Here is a 19,666-nt window from a genome sequence, read left to right on the forward strand (position 1 = left end):
CATGGCCACGCCCACACCACACACCTGCTGAAAGGCAAACCAGTCACAGGCTTGATTAAAGTTTGTCTGTGCTGCTGCTCCACCAGTCACATCGCTCCAGGCATGAATATTTAAACATGTAAATTTTGAAGCGACCTGTTCTGCTGGCCCATGTATAAATGTTGCTTACCATATCACAGTTTATTTAGGAGGTGTGTACTTGTGTGTGTTTATGAATCATCAGCATCTGGTGGTCTGTCTGAGTTGTGCAAAAAATATAATATAATATAATATAATATAATATAATATAATATAAATTATACAAATAAATTAATTATATATGTATATTAAATTAAATTAAAATACAAAAACAAAATAAATATGTAATTAAAAATCTATGCTGTATGTTCACCTTCCATTTATTTGTAATTGATTTTTAATTGACTTTTATAATTTATCAAATAAAATAATATGTTATTAAAATGTATATGCTTAAAATTGAAAATGTAAATTTGATTATTAAATAATATTCATTCTGTTTATTTATATACATTTATATGTAATTTATTTATATTTATATTACTATCAGTTTATTTACATTATAATTAGATTTAAATAAAATAAAAATGGCATATCACTCATTGCTTGTGCATTACTTTTTTCCCTCAAATATAAGAATATTTAAATGTACGAATAGTGCATTTAGTACATTTAAGATACAATAGTACATTTTAATATAAAAATAAAAATCATATAAAAACCAAAAATTGTTGTATTTATTTATATTTTGTATATAATTTTTTATTTTATTTTGTATGAAATAAAAATATATATAAAAACTAAAAACTAATATGTTTTTATATCATATATATATATATAAATGTGTGTGTATTTGAATATAAATAGTATGTATTTGAATGCAATATTCCTACATTTAAATATTCTTACATTTAAGAAAAAAATTAAATGCACAAGCAGTGAGTGCAAATGTAATTTTAGCATATATTTTTCTGAACTTCCTGTCGGCTCATGCACACGTCTGCTTTTGCTGAGCTGCTGGTGAAGTTTGAGTGTTTTCATGGCAACACTGAAGCTCAGGTTAACCAGTGTGATTTCCTAGAATCGGATCAGGATGTGGTTGACATGACACTGCTTTCTCTGTATCGTTAAAATGCATTAGTATACTTTAGAATTGCGTTTATTTCAGCAGCATGCATTTGAATATTTCTTCAAACCACAAGAGCTCTTGAGCGTTGTGTAGGATGTTTATGTCTTGTAGATTTTATTTTAGCCTTTCACATGTATGTCATATTTGCCGTTACACTCTGAAGTGTGTGTTAGATATAAACGAATCTGTGAGAATTAAGCTAAAGGTGTTTCTATATTGGGTCAGTATATAAGCTAGATAATAGTATAATAGTATAGATAATAATATAACAATAATATAATAGCATAGAGTCAGTGCGAGTGGATTTTGAGGTTTGTGAGTGAATTTAGGGGAAGTCATTGAGTCTGAAAACAAAAGTGTGTTATTTTGAGTGCACTACATTCTCCAGTCACAGCGATAACAGCATCTCTTCCATTTAAATGAGAGTTTTTGTCTTTTTATTGATTTCTGCGTCATCACACCAGGTAGCCCCGCCCGCAATGAAATCTCATTGGTTAAAAATCGAATTACGCATAGCGGTATATTAAACATCAGACAAGTTTGAAACTAATTATGACTTTAGAAAACCATGCGATTTTAATCATCTGAATGTTAATGTTCTTGCAAAGATGTAGGAAGATGCAAAACGTGTGGGCTCTTATTTAGCATATATGTTTAAGTCCATGTGGCTTTTAGGGGTATAATTAATCAAATTAATTTTAACAATATAGAATAATCAATAATATTTAATTCTCCCTCTTTTAGGCACGGCAGCAGGCTCAGATGAGACACCAGATGGCTTCTGACAGCAAGAATGAATATTCCTCATACCTCCAGAAGTTCAACCAGGAACAGAACGAACATTATTACACCATCATCCCTAATATCTTCCAGGTGCACACGCACACACACACACACACAGAAACATTCACTGGGAATGAATAAGCTACTAATATTCTTGTTTATTTGCATGCACCAGCTGTATTATTTATGAATTCACTATTGTGAATAATGCAAATGAAGTAACAGCATAAACACACCCCAAAACACGATATGCATGGAACAGTTCCTGATCTCTCAGATCTCTACTCAAATATACACACACTAAATCTGTGTGTGTGTGTGTGTGTGTGTTTTGAGAGCAGAAGATCCAGGCAATGGAGGAGAAGAGGATAGAGCGAATGGGCGAGTCGCTGAAGACATATGCAGAGGTGGACCGACAGATTCTGCCCATCATTGGGAAATGCCTGGACGGAATAACACAAGTAGCCGAGTCCATCGAACCCAAGAATGTAAGTAACACACTCTGTCGCATCCTTTTCTGTTTAAAATACCTCTTATTCTCTCATAGAAACTCAATCTGAATTGAACAAGACACATCTCCTGACACATTTAACCTCATTACTGACTCCATCGCTGATCTAGGATCAGTCTCTGGCCGTTTGGTTAGACATTTCATAGAAAAGGAATGGCAAAGAACAGGGCTGTGAAATGTCTTCAACTGCTGTTCAAATGTTTGGGTCTATAAGATGTTTTACTGTCTTGGGCTCATTTATTTGATTAGAAATTCAGTGAAATTGTGAAATATTATTACCATTTAAAGTAGCTCTTTTCTTTTTGAATATATTGTAAAATGTAATTTATTCCTGTGATCAAACCTGTATTTTCAGCATCATTACTCCAGTCTACTATCACATGATCCTTAAGAAATTATTCTGATATGCTAATTTGCTGCTCAGAAGCATTTCTGATTATTATCATCAATGTTGAAAACAGTGCTGCTTCATATTTTTTTGGCAACGTTTTGTCAGGATTATTTAATGAATAGAAAGTTCAAAAGAACAGCATTTATTGGAAAATCTTTTGTAACTTTATCAATTTAATGATAAAATAAACAATTAAGTAATAATTAAAAAAATAACAACAACAAAGGTCTTACAGGCAGCAAACTTAGCTCACGTTTAATTTTTTTATTTGTTTCAGGTTTATGTACGTATTTTTCGGACCATAAGTCGCACCTGAGTATGTCGCATCAGTCCAAAAATACGTCATGATGAGAAAAAAAACATACTGGACTATAAGTCGCATTTATTTAGAAAAAAGAGAAAACATTACCGTCTACAGCATACAGTATAGAGCGCCCTCTCACGGCTGGAGACGGTATTGTTTTCTCTTGGTTCATATCTCTTGGTTCATGTCAAATTAATTTTGATAAATAAGTCGCACCTGACTATAAGTAGCAGGACCAGCCAAACTATGAAAAAAAGTGTGACTTATAGTCCGGAAAATACGGTAATAGAAATTTGTGTAAATACATATTTTCAATTATATAGCTAATATTGTAATAAGGATATAAGTAATAATGACACAATATTACATATTGAAGGCTTTGTAAGTGGTTTGCCCTTTACAGCCTTATTATCATTTGAGACAAATTAAATATGCCATCTAAAAAGATATCCTCTGATGTAGCCCAGTATCACTGAAAGGTTTTTAATGCATGTTTCCTGTCTTTTTAATTATTTACTGACAGCGCAATTGCAGAAATTATGTATTTAGATATCGATATAATATTCAGTATATGAAACTGAAAGACAAAACCTCCTTTTAGAGGCATCGTAAAAATAAAAATGTGATAAGACATATTTTTGGGAAGTGATTGTTTTGTAGCAATACTAATGAGCTTATTTTATTTTAAACTAATATATATATATAAGTGCTAAAAAACAAAAAACAAAAACACAGAATAAAATTGCTCAAACTCCCACAGTAAGACTGTCTGTGCTGCGTTCCCCTGCAGGACTCCTCTCAGGTCATAGAGTCGTATAAGTCTGGGTTCGAGCCTCCTGGTGATGTGGAGTTTGAAGACTACGGTCAGGCGATGAAGAGGACGGTGTCTGAGACCAGCCTCACGAACTCACGCACGGACAGCAAAGGGGACCGTTCCAGCAAGTGCAAGGGCAAAACTCTCTGGCCTTTCATCAAGAAAAACAAGGTAACACACACATACTGTACTTCCAAAACTCAAGTAATGAACAGCACAGACTGATCTGGAAGCTCATGAGAGTGATTGTTAGTTTTGATTTAGTTTATGCTTGTCTAATTTCATTTGTAGGTTGTTTGTATTTGTGTAGTTTTTTTTGTAGTGGTTGTAAATGCTCCCACCAGCGTTCTCCTTTCCCTTCTCTTTGTTCACCTGCACGAAAATACAAATGTTCCACGTTCATCCTGACGCTCCACCGATAACATACTAATGCACCGGCCCGAGATGCCTCACCTTTGACCTTTGACATTGCAGAGAAACGTAACCCTGTGAACCCTTTATTCTTGTGTTGTCCTTTCAAACCGAGAGTAACTTCCTTCTCCAGCCTCTCATCGTTGCTTTTCCCATGGTAACCACGTTCTTATTCCTTTTCCTCGTCTTTCTTTGTCTTCTTGTGACCTTTGACATTTGTATCAAAGGCTTCGGTCTTACTGAGCATGCTCAGTCCAAACCCCGCCTAACCTCGCAGGACCAGGATGTGAGCATTAACACTGTCATGCATATTTAATGAGGTGTGTTTGTGTGGCTATGGGTGGAATGGAAAACTAGTTGTCCATACTGTACAGAATATATACTTTTTACAGTTATTTAGTATATATAGTTCAAAAGTTTTTTTGTATTATTTTATGCAATAAGGATGCATTAAACTGATTAAGTGACTATAAAGATATTTCTAATACAACATTTCACAATTAATGTTATTTTGAACTTTCTATTCATTCAGATGACACACTGTTTTCAACATTAATAATATTAAGAAATGTTTTGAGAAACAAATCAGCATATTAAAATGATTTCTGAAGGGTCATGTGACCCTGAAGACTGTAGCAATGATGCTGAAAATTCAGCTTTGCATCGCAGAAATAAATTACACTTTATAATATATCCAAATAGAAAACAGTTATTTTAAATTGTAATAATTTTTCACACTATTATTGATTTTACTGTATTTTTGATCAGATAAATGAAGTCTTGGTGAGCAGAAATGACTTAAATACGTAATTAAATACATAATATATTTATTTTAATTCATGCAAAACTTCATGATAAATACATTGTAGTCACATGATCACTTCATATTTAATTTGACAACAAGTGGCATCCAGTTGCCATTTCAGAAATAAATATGGTTATGCATTTGTAGTTCGGTTTTGTGTAAATATGTTGCAAAATTTGACAGTCTGTGTAATATTGTGACTGATATTCTGGAAACAATTTTTTTGTGGATTGCATTATGGAATATCATATTCCATGTGGTGTGCTTTGTTTTGTATAATACAAATTTTGGCAAATGTACAGTAGTAGTCCATTTACATATTGGGCATAATATACACATTGGTTAAAAAGTAATAGAAGTATGTAGTACTCTGTTCCAATCATAGCCTGTGTTTGTCAGTTCACGTCTATCCTGTGTGTGTTTTGTGTGCGTATTGTGTCTGTTTGTGATCAGAAATAACATAAAACATTATCACAAGACTTTACTTAGAATCTCTATAGAATAATACGGTCATCTAAACACTAAACGCTCACACGTCTCATGCACAGCTTTGTGTCTGATTAATGCTGTTTATGCCTGAGAAGGTTCTACAGGGTTAGAAGTAGAAATCGCTCTTGTGTTTACGTGTGATGGTGAAGATTATAGGAATCCTCTGGGTTCAATACGAGTTAAGCTCTGTTGGCAGCATCTGTGACATGCTGTCGAGTACCACAGGACATCAGCTCAACTTTGTAAAAACAAGGAGAAATGCTGTTTACTGCAATGCACTTACATGGGAAGTCAATAGAATTAAGTAGATCTGAAATATTAAAAATCATGTTTGTAAAGTAAAATAAAGTGGAAATAAAGCTAAATGTAAATAATATATATATAAAAAGTTGCCTTGGCTGCTAACTAAAATAAAACAAGTTGACATACTTAAATTACTAAAACTAAAACAAAATAATAAATGTATGCGTAAATAGCCATACGCAAAAAAAGTCCGGAATTTATGCTTAATTAATCTTTTTTTTTTTAATATATGTAGCTATTTGAATTACCAATTAAAATGACAATAGCACAAAAAAAAAATTCTAAATTGAACAAAAATAAAAAATATCTAAAAATCGAATCAAATTCAAAATATTCATAAATGCTGTACAAGTATATAAATAATACTAAAATAAGGCAAGACATTCTGGGAGGGTTAAAAACAAAAATATTAATAACGCTAAAGCAATTATTTTTTAAATTGTTTTACAAAATATGTTATTTGAGCTGTAAAGTTGTATAAATCGTCCTTGTAGTGGAAGGACTACTTCTGGTTATGCAATTGTTCCATGGACTTCCACTGTAAGTGCATTATTGCACACACCAGTTTGATTATTTCCTGTGGTGTTCGGCACACTTGTGCAGATTTCGACTTATCTCGGTTTTTCCGAATGCATGAAGAGCAGATTTTGTCTGTGATGTTTTAGCAGGTTGTCTAGTCTGTTGGGAACTGAACCGTTAATGTGAGCTCTCCCAGAACGCACGTTCATTAATTTCTCCATCATGCTTTTGGCAGCTCGCTAATAAGAAAGTGAAAAAGAGAGAGAACAAGAGCGAATGGTTGACCTGAAATCAGTCTTTGTGCATTAGAGGAGTGTGTGTGTGTGTGTGTGTGTGTGCTGTGCATGCAATGTTTGTTAAAGGGACAGTTCAGCCAGAAATGAATCATTTACTCACCCTCACTGACTGACTTTCTTCCATGCAACACAAAAAGAAAAAAGGAATATTTATGCCACTCTTTTGCCATGCAATGAAAGGGTCCCCATCCGCTTCAGTGACATTGAAAAAGCATCATAAACATCTCTTTTTGAGTTCCACGGAAGAACCACAGTCATTGACGTGATGTATATTTCTGGGTGATCTGTCCCTTGAAATGGTTCTGCTGTGATTTGACCCCTGCATGTGACCCGGATGTACAGAACAGAGTTTAACGCACTAACTCTCTCGCTCACAGGGTTAATAACACCACAGCTGCAGCGTGTTTCTTTCAGTTGCCGTTTCTTTTACGTTCCGTTTTAGTTTGCGTTCTCCTTTGTTCTATTAATTGATTAATTGATTAATTGGTTTCATTTTTGGGTCCTTATTTCTCTTGTTTTGTGTTCCCCCTCCTTTTTTGTTTACCTCTTTCTGGATCGATTTGGTCCGCACCCCTCTCTCTCTCTCTCTCTCTCTCTGTGTTAACCTCTCTCACTCACTGGTCGCTGCTCTGTGGCTCGTGTCTTACCGGTAGCTTATGTCCCTGTTAACGTCCCCCATACCTCACCAGTCCCCCCCTGACCCTCCCTCACCTTCTGCTGTGACCCCTGACCCTTGCCCCACTCCCCAGACCCCCAAACAGTCCAAGGAGCCCTTGTCCTACCGATTCAACGACCTCATGACCTCCAAGCCCAAAATGCACTGCCTCAGGAGCCTCCGGCGAGGGGTAAGTATCCGTGCATGCTGGCGTTCCACGTCTTCCACGTACACGTGTTAAAGTAAGTGTGTGGGTGCACGTGTGCCGCTCTGTGCCTGTCATCGCCTGTCATCTCATGTCTGTGTACGCTTCCATTGAGAAAAAAGGAGTCGAATGATTCATTTAAAGTGTTTTTGCATCATAATCTAAATATAACAATTAATGTCATAATGTGACTAGTGCTGCCTTTAAGTCATGACAGAATCATATCATATTTGGAATTTAGGAAGGAATGTTTCTGTGCCTTGAGGTGATTAAAAAAAAAAAAAATATATATATATATATATTTATTTATTAATTTATTTATGTTATTTATTTAGCAATAATTCTTGTTTTAATGGATAGTAAACAGTGGTTGTATTGTTAATTTTTATGTTTTATTTTACATTTATTTATTATATTTTGTATAATATTATAGATTTTTGAGTAATATTTATTTATATGTATTGATTTTTAATGCTGTTGATATTTGTACATTTTCCAGAATTTAACTACATTTTGTGTTCGTCTTTTACCTAGACTTTTTAGTGTCCCTCTATAATGAAATTTTCTAATCAGGGAAATTTTCTTTTTTTTTGTTTTTTTTCTTAAGATCCTAAAAAATAGATTTTGAATACAGTTGGTTTATATATTTTGGTTGTACACAAATAAATACGTTATGGTATGGTATTTTTTTTATTGCTAAGAATCTCTGCCACAACCAGTGTTATTTTAGTATTATTAGTATTAATATTTTGAATTAGATTTTATATTTATATTTTTAATTTCAATTTGTAATTTTTTAGTTTTTGAAAAATAGTAATTTTATTTATGTACTTTTGTCATTTTTATTAGTTTTCTATTTCTATTTAGCGTTAATTTACTTCAGTTTTAGTCCTTGTAATTTATTTATTTCATTTTGAATTAGATTTTATATTTACACTTTCTGTTTTTATTTTTAAGTTTTAGTAAATTTTGTTATATGCTTTTGTCATTTTTATATATATATTTTTTTTACAGATTTCTATTTAGCATGATATATTTTTTTCAGTTTTAGATTTATACATTTTAGTGCTAATTATTTCAGTTATTTGCTAAGGCAGTATTTTTGTTTACGGTTTTTACAATTATCTTTTCCATCTAATATTTATGTTATTTAATTTAAATTTAGTTTTAATAAAACCATCACGGCAAGCATTTTAGAAAACAATTGAGTTTTTACCAAAAAACAAACAAACAAACTTACATTTAAATATTGTATTATATTAAATTATGCTAAATTAAAACATTATTCCTTGCCCTTTATTTTATTGCACTTGTGCTAAAAACTGTTCCTGCCTTTGTGGAAACGTGTGAATTAAATATGAAACTGAATGTTTTTCATACCAAATGAAAAATGACCACACATGTCTAAATATTGACTTTGAAGGACTTGAAGGCAGCATTAGCTTCTGAAGCGATGATGTCATAGTATGCCTCGGAATCCGCAGGCGATGATGTCATGATTCTGGAAGCAACACTGGAATTGTTTATATTTTTCGGCTCCTTTTTCCTCCACCTCACGCAGCTGATGAAATCCACTCTTGTCTCTCGTTCTCTCTCTCTCTCTCTGTCAGTCTCTCTCTCTTTCTAATGTTTCATTGTTTGCGTTTAAACATGATTTCACTGTCTCACGTTTTCAGATACGTGCAAACACAGTTATACACACGGGGCGCCAGTCGAAGGCACCCTGCGGTGACAGATAAAATAAAAAAGGGTGCTCAAACATAAAGGTTTATCCTGAGTAATGCGATTACACACACACAAACACACAGAAACAATGTCTTCTATTTACACACACGCTGACATGTGACTTTCTGATAAAGTCAGCCCAGATTCACCTTCCCTTCAGGAAGGCCGTCCACATGTTTCCGCGCGTGTGTGGAGAGATTCAGACTTTTGAATGACTTTGTTAGATAACAGACTCAAAGCAGAGCAGATAACGGAGCAGATCCCGCTTTCCCATGTCCCTGTGCAAAGCTCCGATATTTTTATCTTTTCAAACTGCACTGATATTCCTCTCAGCTTCACAAGGATAGATGGCCAGTAAACAAAAAAACTGATTTATCATTTCCTGTTTTTGACCGATCATCTGTCAGAGAGTGCTGAAGCGTATTGTCCACATCTTCAACAGTAATGCTCGCGGCATGAATCAGGTCACCGCTGAAGAAAGAAAGGATGTTATAGACACAAATGTTTCAAACTAGAGGAACAGAATTGAACACATGAAGGTCTTTGATAATTTCATTCTCTCCATTTGTGCTCCTGGCTTGTTTATGATATATGTGTTTATGGTTTACATGATTTGATCCACACTACTCTTCAAAAATTTGAGGTCGGCATAAAGTTAAGGCTTATATTCAGCAAGGACGCATTAAATTGATTAAAAGTGATGTCTTTATAATGTTACAAATGTTTTCTTTTGAACTTTGTATTCATCAGAGAGTCCTAAGAAAATTACTTCCCCAAAAATATGAAGCAGCACAACTTTTTCCAACATTGATAATGATCGGAAATGTTTCTTTACCATTAAATCAGCATATTAGAATGATTTCTGAAGGGTCATGTGACACTGAAGACTGGAGGAATGATGCTGAAAATTTAGCTTTGATCACAGAAATAAATTATATTTTAAAATATATGAACATAGAAAACACTTGTTTTAAATTGCAATAATATTTCATAATTTTGTAGTTTTTACTGTATATTTAATCAAGCAAATGCAGCCTTGGTGAGAATTAGATACTTAGCTAGAGACTACTGACCCCAAACTTTTCAATGGTAGTGTGTTTTACAGCATTTTTACTGAAGGAGTTGGATTTGTATTCATTTGTATTATTGTTATTTTTGCTGGCTGCACTACAAAACTGTAGTTTATACAACTATGACATGTCACTTATTTATTATGTAAGACTATAATAATCAGAGAACATCTTAAAGATTAATGTCAGTGTGTTTTGGTGTCAGTTAGGTGTGTGTGTGTGTTTGAATTGGATGTTTGCAGGTTTATTGATGCAGAAAGTGTGTATGTGTGTTTATCCCAGTGTAAAACTGCTTTGAGTGTATATTTATGTATTGAAGTGTGCTTGTTGAGAGATGGGGTGTGCATGAGTGTGTGTTTGTATAGTCATGTGTGAGTGTGTGTTTAATTAGGGTTTATTTTTTGCTGCAGTCTGCCCATTCTCTCTATTATAATAAAGAAATCATGAAGAGGACTCTCGGTCGGCCTACGTATGCTTTCGAGGCCAGGCAATATGTCGTAAGTGTGTGAGAGGAGGCAAGAGTGTGTGTGGGTTTACTTAGGCATACTTAGATAATACAAATTTTCCAGATATTTTGAGACATGTTCATTTTGGAAAAATAAGTACATTTTGTATGGGTGTGTATATATATATATATATATATATATATATATATATATATATATATATATATATATATATATATATATATATATATATATATATATATATATATATATATATATATATATATATATATATATATATATATATATATATATATATATATATATTAATTTTTAACTCAATATTTTCTATTAGGGTTTGGGTAAGTTTTTGATTATTAGGATTAGATATTATTATTATTATTATTAAAACAGAGTTGTGTGTGTGTGTGTGCTTGAATGATAGTTGAAATAAGAGTAAATATATTTAACAGACTTAACCTCATTTTTTTATTAATGTGATATTGTTCAAAAATGTGAATTTCTTCATTAATTTGTATCACTTTGAATTCATCCCTTGAATGAGGTTAATGTCTGATATTTCGCTATTAAACTCCATTTGTAATTGAGAAGAGTTACATCATCATTAATTGACTCCCTCATTGGCTCTTCTGGCTTTTGCCCCACCTCCCATGTGCAACCCCAGCAGCCTGGCTCCGCCCCCTGTGCTCTGGCAACAAATCAGCTTGTGTGGGAGGGGTTAATTCTCAAAGTGTCACGAGTGCGACTTCTGAATGCTAGGCTTGTGTATCATATTTGAGCCTTCCGCTGCTCGTAACACTTTATCAAACACAACGATACGTTCAGAATTCACCCCTTTTGGTGGCATTTTGCTGCTTTTGATATATTGGATGTTTATCTGTATGTACATCACGTTCACACAAACAATCCCGTCTGTGTATGCTATCTATATCCGTTATAAATGTATTGAATTCTACATCCTGCTGGCACATTCATGAGTTTGAGAACATTGAATTGTACGTTCGTTTCAGTGTGTTTACGCATTTGTCAAAATATGTCAAAACCATACAAATAAATAAATAAATAACTCCATACTTTGAGCACCCTAAAATATGAAGAAGTCCAGACAACAATGTATGTCTTCAAAGAAATATAGAGGTTTTTGCTCTCACAGCTTCCTTAAAATTAAAGTAATAAATATATATTTTTCAGAATCTGCATGCCTTATTTCAAACTGAGGTCATTAAATAAAGTAAATAAATAAACGAACAAACAACCTAATTATATATTTTGTGTTTTTATTTGAATAATTATTTATGTACATGTGTTTTTTATCTCAAGTTTTTTTTATATGAAATCATATTTTTTGCATGATAATCATGCTTTATTCCAAGGTGCACAAAATAAATATACTTTTTTAATAAATAAATAATAAATATTTGCTTTTTTCATGCATTTTGCATATTTTGATTCATGTTAATTTTCTAAAATTCTATATGCTGCATTTTGCATGATCATACTTTATTTTTAAAATAAATCTTTATATTTCTTTTTTTTTTCAAGATTTGTTTATTACATATTAAAATTTTATTTAATTTACATCTCATTTTAAATCATGTTTTTTGTTTTTAAAAATCTCTTATTAATCTCTCATGATTAAAATAATAATTTAGCAATCTCCGGTGTTCTGTCAAAACTAGCTGTTTACTTCACATTTCACCACATTTTGCTACTTTTTCTCTATTAATTGCTTTGTTTTGAGATCCCCTCTCAGGTATGATTACCCAGAATCCTCTCTGGTGTGATGGCCTCCTCAAAAACAAGCCCATTTATTGAGAATATTCTCATTCTCATTTTTGTTTCTCTTTCTCTTCCCTCTGTCTTCTCTCTTGTACACCCATTCCTGATGCGATCTGTTTATTGGCTGACTATTGCTTTAGAACTGATGATGTCATCCTCATGTGACCCTGTAACTTTGTGTGTAATTGGTTCATTGGTACCGGCTGAAGTTCACTGCATCAAAAAGAAATGCCAGTCAATTGCTGATGGATAAAATCAAATTGCTTCCTATTTGATCTCCTTGTATGCAAATGCATCAAACTACGGCGGTAAAGCGGGTTTGTTGAACATTGTTGTGTCATTAGGGTACAATATTAATAAAAATTACAATTTTGTAATGTCATTCCAAACCTGTATGCACTTTCCCAGTTCCAGTGCCAAAGTGAGGCTTTCCACTTAATTTCCCATGGCTCTGCCAGCAGAAATCCGTCTCATAATGGAGCACAAAATACTGCCGGCCAGCCAAATGTGAACTATGATGTAGTGGGCTTCATCAGTGACATCATAAGTCATGATCACACCTGCATGTGTGTGTATGACGTGTACAGCGGTCTGATGTTGCTCCCTCTGATGTTTTCTCTCTTCTCTCGGTTCATTCCCTCGATTGCTCTCTCTTTTCGTCTGTGAGAAGCTCTCTTTAAAGCTGGTAAGCATGATCTCATGATGTCGTAGCAGCATGACCGTAGCATGTCCGTCGCTGTAGTAACACATGGTCCTTTAACATCGCTTTGTTCCTTTGTGTTCAACCATTACGGATATTTTTTTACAGGGATAGTTCACCCAAAAATTACAATTTGCCAAGGTAATCCAAGATTTAAAGAAGTAAAGAAGAGCTCAAACCATGGTTGGTCCTCGGTGATTCATCGGCTGCCCATTTTTGAGAATTAAAAAAAAAAACATACCTGTGGCTACAGACTTTATATTGAGGTCTTATGAAGTGAAACAATCAGTCTGTGCAATAAACTGAACATTATTAACTGTATTCTAGAGCCTCAGACAAACGGTCCAGAGTGATGACCGGTTTATGACGGAATCGTTCTTTTGAACCGGCTCTTTTAGTAAACTGAATGAACCGGTTCACCAAAACAAAAAAACAAAGTTCCTGACAGTGCCTGACAGTCACCCAGACTCAAAATGAGCCAAAGTATCAGCTTATATGATCCAATAACACTGGTTTTGCCAACTCTTTCAGTGCTCCAGTTTCTCCAGCAGTCACTGAATTGAGGAAACTATCCAAAGATCAGTGAGCCGGTGATATGCACGAGTGAACCGAGCACATGAATCAAGGGGTGAAATGTTTATTCATTGTTTATATAAAATATTTTTTATATAACAAGTTTATGCACTTGAGTTTCTGTAGTGTAGTGGTCATAATGTTCGCCTAACAGAAACAGCTAATTCCTTTGCGGCAGCTGTGGCGTAATGGTTAGAGAGCCTGATTAGTTACCAGAAGGTTGCAGGTTCAAGTCTCGGTGCTGGCAGGAGTTGTTGGTGGGAGGGAGTGAATGAACAGTGCTCTCTTCCACTCTCTCAATACCCATGGCTGAAGTGCCCTTGGGCAAGGCACTGAACCCCTCATTGCTTCCCGGGCGCTGGATCTATAGCTGCCCACTGCTCTGGATGTGTGTGTGCACTTAGTTAAATGCGGAGCACCAATTCCGAGTATGGGCTACCATACTTGGCAGATGTCACGACTTTCACTTGGTGAATGTGTTTTTGATTCAGTTCATTGAAACAAAGAATCCTATTTGCCTGAGGCTCTGAGTAACAGGTAATAATGTTGTAAATAATGTTCAGCATCTTGCACAGACCGATCGTTTTGCTTCATAAGACCTCAGTATATCGACAGGAGTCACGGGACTTAACTTGGCATGTAAATGCTTTTTTGTCTCTCAAAGTGCTGGTAGCTGCTGATTTGCATTTCATGAATCAACACGGACCACAGTTTCAGCTGAAAATCATTTTTATTGTTTTACACACCAGAAAAATTGCCTTGCTCTTGGATGGCCTGAGGGAGAGTAAATTAACAGCACATTTAAATTTTGGGGTGAACTATCCCTTTAACAACACTTTTGGCATTGTTTTGTAATATAATTTGACCTTTGTGTCTTTTTAAGTTTAAAACCATGTTGTTGTCTGATTTATCTTTTTGTTGATGTCTGTTTTGTTTTGTCTTGTTGCTGTGGCGACTGTCCCTCTGTGTAGCTCTCACTCAATGCCCACGTGCGGAACCTTATTGAGGTGATCTGAAACCCGTTTGTTTTGTCCCTGTGTTTGTTTATCTCTCCATGATTCGGTCTTTATGAATTTCAAACAATTTGATTAATTTGATCCCTAACCAGATGTGTGGCATAATATGCTGAAATGCGATCATTTTGAATGTAGTTTATAGAATCTGTTGACGTAATAGTGTAAATTAAAGAAATAGTTCACATGCAGAATTTATATATATGTCATTCTAAACATCTGGCTTAATTTTTTCCCCCCCTGTGGTCCACAAAAGGAGATGCTTAGTTTTTACTTTTCACTCTTTTTTATTATGGAAAAGAGCAGCATGCACATTTTGCTAAATATCTTTTTTTCATGTTTCACTGTAGAAATTAAGACAGATTGGTTTTGAATGACCTGAGGGTGGAATATATCAAGTGTTGTTTATAATAATCAGTGATTAGAATAGATCAAATATTTAAACCAATCACAGAGTGTCTTGTTATTTTAGCCCTGCCCAAAACTTTTTACATTGATTATTGAAACACTGATGGTGTAGTGTGATTTATAGTTGACTATTATACTGTAGGTAATGTTTGGTTAAATTTAAACATAAATCTGTTCATAGATATTCGTATTTGATCCATATAATTACTTTGAGTTTATTTCGGAATTTTTTTAAATCTATTTTTATTTGTTAATTATCAGTTATCAAAATGTTACATAATTAACGATTTATTTTAAAAATTTGTCTTTGTTTCGAAGAGGGTGAGTATAACAAGTTTAGCATGGATTTTGTGCTTGTGTAGATCTTGATTATTAATTTTCAATATTTGCCTGGAATGATTTTGTGGTTTTATTTAACTGTATTTTGAGTGACAGAGCAATGCATGCTCAGAGAAATCTGGTTGTTTATTGTTGCATGACAGTATGGAGATGTGGAAGAAGGGGTAAGGTCGCTGTGCCTGCTTTGTGACCTTTGACCTTTTAGTGAGACTTTGCATTGCATTGCATTGTAGAAAGAAACATCCGTCCACCTACTCAGTCCAAACTCAAATTATAGAAATGCTGTGAAAGAATAAGATTAAATGATGATTGAGATATGAACAAATAAACTTTACTCAAAAGTCTTACGAATCATATTTGATACATTTGAACATGATTTTTAAAAACAAATTATATATGGATAATCAAGTGAAAAGTTGCTTCAGTCGAGTAAGTGTTCGTCTTGAAATATTACTAACAATATAAAAGCTATTCACACGTTTACTAAGATTTCACAGAAAAAAGACATGTACCATGACCTAATTTATACTAATTGGCCTTTTACTTTACTTAAATACTTAAAAAAAGTATTGATAAGACAACAGAAAGCATGTGTTTTAATCATGTTGATTGTTAGAGGTCTTAAATGTGGGTATCAAAATGATACAGTAGGCTTCATAGGGTTAAAGAACATTGCAGCAGGTTTAACCTCCCCAAATTCATAGCTCTTTAGCGCCACCATGTGGTTGAAATCATTGTGGCAAATACTGCATGCCAGAGAGAACTAACGCGGAAAAAGTGTTCAGAGGATCAATACATTAATGTAGACTGGAACAGGATATTGGAGCGAGAAAGAAAGAGGGCACATAAGGACAGATGCAAACCAAATCTCTCAGCTCAACCAGAATTCGATTTCAAAGATGAGCCAGCAAGATTAGAGTTTATTTTATGAACATTTTGTTTAATCAGTGTTGTTGTTGGCATTGGACTGAATAGGTTAATTAGCTCATCTGGTTTGCCTTTGATAAACACTTGATTTGAAAGCTGATTGGCTCTTTGCCAAAGGCAGCTAGCCAACCAGATGACAGGAACAGAAGATTCTTTAATAGTTCCTTGATGTGATTGGATGTGTCCTGGTTTGGCCCTCCCCCTTTATACATATGCATATTTGTTTATATATTTGCAGATTCTAACAGGACAGTGTTAGTATTTAAGGTGCAGATATTCACTTGTCTGTCCTCCTCTCAGGGTGCGAATCCTGAGGACTTCAGTCATCTTCCTCCAGAGCAGAGAAGGAAGAAGCTTCAGGCGAAGATCGACGACATCAATAAAGACATACAGAAAGAGATGGACCAGAGGTACACGAAGATACACAAACTCATATCATTTACTTTCTTACTTGTTGTTTAATTTGACTTTTTAATATTATTGTATTTATCTACATGTTTATTTGCTTATTTTATTCATTTTCATACATTTGCAACATTTATTAGTTACACAATTTATTAATAAAATGTATTTATTTAATTATTTATTTGCATACATATTTATTTAGTTACATAACTACTACATTTATTTATTTATATAGTTCTTTTTCACTTTTTTGTTTTCATTTCTTGTTTTTTTTTTACCCTCTTAATTGTTTAAATGTTTAATATTCATTTGAAAAAATGCATGTATAATTAATGTTTATATAAGAAAATCCTTAAGGAATCTGATTTGTAAAGAATTTGTAAAGAAATCCAAAGATATGCCTGGGGATTTTCTTACAGGATTCCAACATTTTTTTGAGAACATATGGTTCTCAACATGTTTATTGGAAAAAAAAATCAAATTTAAATAAAATGGTTTAGTATTTTAAAACCCTTAGTATCTTTAGCCATCTTTAACTTTCAAAAAGCACAATATTATTCAACACAGTATGAAATGAGTTTTGAAAAAGATACACAATATTAATTAGGACTCAAGAATGTAATGTAAAAAAAAAATAAAAAGATGTTGACTAGGTCGGGTTATTCTTGTATTTATTCAGCAAATTTATGTATGTGTACTTTTTCTCTGTAGAGATGCTTTGACTAAAATGAAGGAAGTGTACATAAAGAACCCACAGATGGGGGATCCCAACAGCGTGGACCCTCGGTTAGCAGAGATCGCCCAAAACATTGAGAAACTGCAGGCGGAGGCACAGAAGTTTGAGGTGCGTGTCGTTTAGCATCTCCAAATACAGCACAGGCCTGGATGAATTGTTCAGTTAAGTGGAAATGAGTGTGTGTGTGTGTGTGTGTGTGTGTGTGTGTGTGTGCTTTAGGGCTGGTTAGCGGAGGTCGAAGGAAGAATGCCAGTAAAGAGTGACCCTCCGAAGAGAACGAGTGTTCTATACGAGACCCAAAACAGCACGCCACCCACCAACAACAACTGTGCACAGGATAGAGAGAGGTACACACTCACTCACACACACACACACACAAATCTATCAAATAAGAATATTATTATTTTTTATATTTACATACACACTGAATTTACAGTCACTTTATAATCACTGTACTTTGCAGACAGGTGCTATAGTTATTGTGTACGTATGTGTTTGTGTTTGTGTGTGTGTGTGTGTGTGTGTGATGGAGCAGTCCGGATGGCAGTTATACAGAGGAACCGAGTTCTGAGGTCCAGAGTAAAGTCCAACCCGAAACAGTGGAGTCTGGAGATGAATTTGATGATGCAGATGAAGAAATTCAACCGACCATTGGCACCTGCAAAGCCCTTTACCCATTTGATGGTATTTCATTTGCAAATGCATAATAAACAATATTAATACATAATTAAACAAACATTTACAGCAAAAATATGGGCTCTGTTTCAAACCCTAGTTAGCTGCCTCACTGTCTGCTGTCAAGTACCTGCTAAGACAGCATCCTAAGAAATAAAACCTCAAAAAAGTGGTTTATATGTATATATGGTAACAATTTACAGTAAGGCTCCATTTGTTAACATCAGTTAAAGCTGCAGTCGGTAACTTTTGATGCTCTAGCTGTTAATAAACAGAACTGCTTGCGTCTTGCGGAAGAACATCGTAGCCGGAACTACTTCTCTCTGTTTATGTCTATGAAGAATCACAAAGGGTTACTCCGCCGCGCTACCCCCGAAGCAATCTAAAATAGTCAGCATATAAACACTTATTATAGGTGTACCCCCGTGATTCAGGACAAGCCAAAAACACGGTTTGGAAAATGGATTCATGGTGTACTCGCTTATTATATACATTTTTCTACATTTTGAACACAAACAAAGTTACGGACCGCAGCTCTGATTGGTTGTTTCTTAATGGGAGCGATGGATTTCTGCAAATGACAATAGGACCACTGGGAGGAGCCAGAGGAGCTGGATTTTTTCACAGATTATCTGTCTCATATTCTACTGTCAGGACATAATGACAGGTTTAACAAATATGTAAAAAATATATTTTTACAAAAGTTACCTACTGCAGCTTTAAAGGTGCTGTATGTAGGATTGACACCGAGTGGTTGAACTAGGTATTGCAGTCCAAATTCAAATTATTGGAGTATAAATACTGAAATGTTCATTGTTAGTAAAGGTTAGTTAATTCATTAACTCAAGCTAACTAATGGAACCTTATTGTAAGTGTTACCTTACAAGGACACATTAAATTGTCCAGTAAGGACATTTATAATATTAATAAAGATTTCCGTTTCAAGTAAATGCTAAATAAACAAATTATTCTGAAAAAAGAAAGTACAACCGTTTTCAACATTAATAATAATAATAATAATAATATGTTTCTTGAGCAGCATATAATAATGATTTCTGAAGGATCATGCGACACTGAAGAATGTTGTAATGTTGCTGAAATTTCAGCTTTGCATCACAGGATTAAATTGCATTTTTAGATATATTAGAATAGAAAATACTTATTTTTAATTGTAATAATATTAAATGTTTTAACTGTATTCTTGATCAAGTAAATG

At 34.0% G+C, this 19,666-nt stretch overlaps 1 protein-coding gene across 15 annotated transcripts in view; it reads left to right on the forward strand.

The window, feature by feature from the left end:
* Window positions 1–19,666, forward strand: part of LOC127941596 (formin-binding protein 1) — a 61,921-nt gene that overhangs the window by 36,764 nt on the left and 5,491 nt on the right. The window contains exons 7-17 of one of the 15 annotated variants that reach the window (XM_052536806.1): window positions 1,892–2,020; window positions 2,272–2,418; window positions 3,927–4,121; window positions 7,427–7,618; window positions 10,839–10,925; window positions 13,345–13,359; window positions 14,919–14,954; window positions 16,935–17,044; window positions 17,751–17,883; window positions 17,995–18,122; window positions 18,308–18,459. In XM_052536806.1, the coding sequence (XP_052392766.1) occupies window positions 1,892–2,020; window positions 2,272–2,418; window positions 3,927–4,121; window positions 7,427–7,618; window positions 10,839–10,925; window positions 13,345–13,359; window positions 14,919–14,954; window positions 16,935–17,044; window positions 17,751–17,883; window positions 17,995–18,122; window positions 18,308–18,459 (1,324 nt within the window). The remainder of the gene's footprint in view (window positions 1–1,891; window positions 2,021–2,271; window positions 2,419–3,926; window positions 4,122–7,426; window positions 7,619–10,838; window positions 10,926–13,344; window positions 13,360–14,918; window positions 14,955–16,934; window positions 17,045–17,750; window positions 17,884–17,994; window positions 18,123–18,307; window positions 18,460–19,666) is intronic. The other 14 variants (XM_052536807.1, XM_052536813.1, XM_052536808.1 and 11 more) reach the window with 14 other exon arrangements.

This window comes from Carassius gibelio, chromosome A21, assembly GCF_023724105.1.
Source record: "Carassius gibelio isolate Cgi1373 ecotype wild population from Czech Republic chromosome A21, carGib1.2-hapl.c, whole genome shotgun sequence".
NCBI lineage: Eukaryota > Metazoa > Chordata > Actinopteri > Cypriniformes > Cyprinidae > Carassius > Carassius gibelio.